The following is a 2,509-nucleotide window of genomic DNA, read 5'->3' on the forward strand; positions in this document are numbered from 1 at the left end:
AGGGGGTCGGACTAGATGATCTGCCCAGGTCCCTTCCGACCCTAGAAACTATGAAAACAAAGCCAAGACCCTTGGCAGCAAAAATTCTAGTCCATGGTGCTGAATTTTTCCTCTCAGCACTGGCTGAATTCTATAATGAACTACTTCAACCTACTTGGGAAAAATGGCCCATTAAAAAAATCCAAGAATTAAAAACAGTACTACCATGCTTCAACTGGCCTGTTTTCTACCCTAGCACTCTCTCCATGCCCCCACCTACAACCCTGTTTGCATTGCTGATTATTTAACAACACACAAAGCACCAACAAGGCAATCTGCAAAATTTGACTATAGCACTTGCTGGAATCAGATGAAAGAGCAGAGAAGCTGTAAACAAGGATTTCAAAGCAACGCTATTTGTTTTGGTTTTGTAGTGTTTGTACAAAAGAAACTAAGTGCCAAGTGGTCAAAGCAAACATCAAGAACGAAGTCCATTGTTCATTCTTTGAAGGAGCAAATGATGAAAACATTTTTCACTATCCTTGTCTGGAAGTCTGGGTCAACTTCAACTTCTCAGGACAAGAGGTTATGCTATATCTTACAGAGGAGACACTGGAAAGAAATCCCAAGGTACTTTGAAATTAACAGGGGAGAGATTCTGGTGGACAAAAGTGATATATACTACCTTTAATTCATCAGTTGTTTCTTTTCTTTTCTTTAAAAAAAAAAAAATCAAGCAAAGCAGTTGGGAACTAAGAGAAAGTAGAACACAGAGTTGTCAGACTTTCTTCATACCAATGCTTGCTCTTAGACCACGGGAAACGTTAAAATATTCAGAGTGAATACATACTTGGTATTTATTATAAACGTCATATCAGACATTAAGTTAATATTTGCTAAGCAATGTCATCAACTAAAATGAATATATATATTTAAAAAGCTTATACATATTTAATAAGTCTCTACAAGTTGAAGCACAACACAGAGCAATAACTCAACATCTGGTTGCTGGAGAGTTTGTTGAATAACCATGGGAAAGCCTGAGGTTAAATATAGCCCTGATGAAGAATAGGGCCCCCATTTCACTCCCAGTTCAGGGGCATGGGAAATGAGACAGGGGATGGAAGAAAAGTGGAGTCATACTGCTCCATGAAACAAGAAATACCAAAGCTACTAGTGTATTTGAGGTGGAAGGTTGAATGGAATCATTTAATTGAGGCTGGCATACAAGGGCATCAAATTGAGCCACTGGGTTTATTTTTGGCTTAGCTGCAACTGGCTTCTGAGAGAAGCAACAGCCCAGTGCTCCAGCATCCCAGGATGCTTTGCTTATGCCCCCACTCCCCTCCCCCTTTCAGAATGTTACCCACTGGACCCTCCTGCTCCTACTGAGCAAGGAGCAAAACACACCACCTTCACAATCTTACACTATTCAGAGTCAGCCTGTCTCCCTGAAGTACAGTCTGGGTCAGCCCATAGGACTGCCATCTATCTCCACACAGACTGAGGAAGCCTAAAGTGCATGCTGAAATGTGTACATAGCAGTCCCCGGCTGCGCAGTAATAGCACTACAATCTCTCTGCTCTTCAAGAGCTCCGTGCTTGACTGTCTGTTGAGGTATCTCCAGATAAGTTTTTCTACTAGGAAAACAAACCTGGGAGAATTCTCCCAGATCATTTGCATGTGCATACATAGCCTAATTCTAGCCAATATCACAATGAAGTCATGGTCTTGGCAACACTTTTGGACATGATAGTGGTGTTGCTGAAGCAATACTCTGATTCTGTGCAGGAGGCTGCCTGGCATGATGGTTCATCTTTCTGAGCCAAGTATATAGCAGGATCACAGTAACTCAAAACTCAGAGTTAATTAAAATGAACTTTCACCTCTCAAGGCAAAGCCATTAACTAGAACACCCAGATGAAAATATTCTATCCAAGCTAGATATTAGAATGTTGTTACTTCTACTGCTCCTCCATAAATAATGGGCGGTTTAAGGACAAAGAGCAATCTCTGTGAAAAAAAAATCACATCTACTTGACACAAAACCTTGTACAAGAGCACATATATTACATTTCCATCTTCTGGCAGAAGACTGTTTTCATGTAGGGACAAAACTGTATTCAACACTTGAACAGCAAGATTTCACACTGCATTTAATTCCTGAACATACACTGAACTGTTGCTTGCATACCAGGTGAACATTGATGGTCTTACTCAGCAAGATAGTATTAAGATAAAATAAAGTATTCCCTTTGAGGAAGAAAGCAAAAAAGTATGGCATGTGAATGTCAGCATCTTGCTATACAAGAGATGAATGTTAGGCTCGAAAGCGGCGAGAGACGCGCGGGTGAAAGCTCGCTGCGGCCCCGCTCCCCCGAAGCCCTCCAAAACCCTCCAGCAGCCACGGAGCCCCCCGCCGACCCCCAGCACAGCCAGGGTAAGCGGAGCCCGTGGAGAGAGGGGGCTAACCCCTTAGTGTGTGTGGGAGGAGGCGGCTGAGTGGAGCCGGGGGGGGGGTCAAGCCCCG

General features: G+C 42.9%; 1 protein-coding gene across 2 annotated transcripts in view; it reads left to right on the top strand.

Moving 5' to 3' along the window:
• The window catches only part of LOC102380947 (putative calcium-activated potassium channel subunit beta), a 26,651-nt gene that overhangs the window by 16,311 nt on the left and 7,831 nt on the right, over nucleotides 1-2,509 (top strand). For both annotated transcript variants that reach the window (XM_006035909.3, XM_006035910.3), the window contains one exon: nucleotides 414-609. In XM_006035909.3, coding sequence (XP_006035971.1) covers nucleotides 414-609 — 196 coding nt within the window. The remainder of the gene's footprint in view (nucleotides 1-413; nucleotides 610-2,509) is intronic.

The sequence above is a fragment of the Alligator sinensis genome, unplaced genomic scaffold (genome assembly GCF_000455745.1).
Source record: "Alligator sinensis unplaced genomic scaffold, ASM45574v1 scaffold507_1, whole genome shotgun sequence".
Lineage (NCBI taxonomy): Eukaryota > Metazoa > Chordata > Crocodylia > Alligatoridae > Alligator > Alligator sinensis.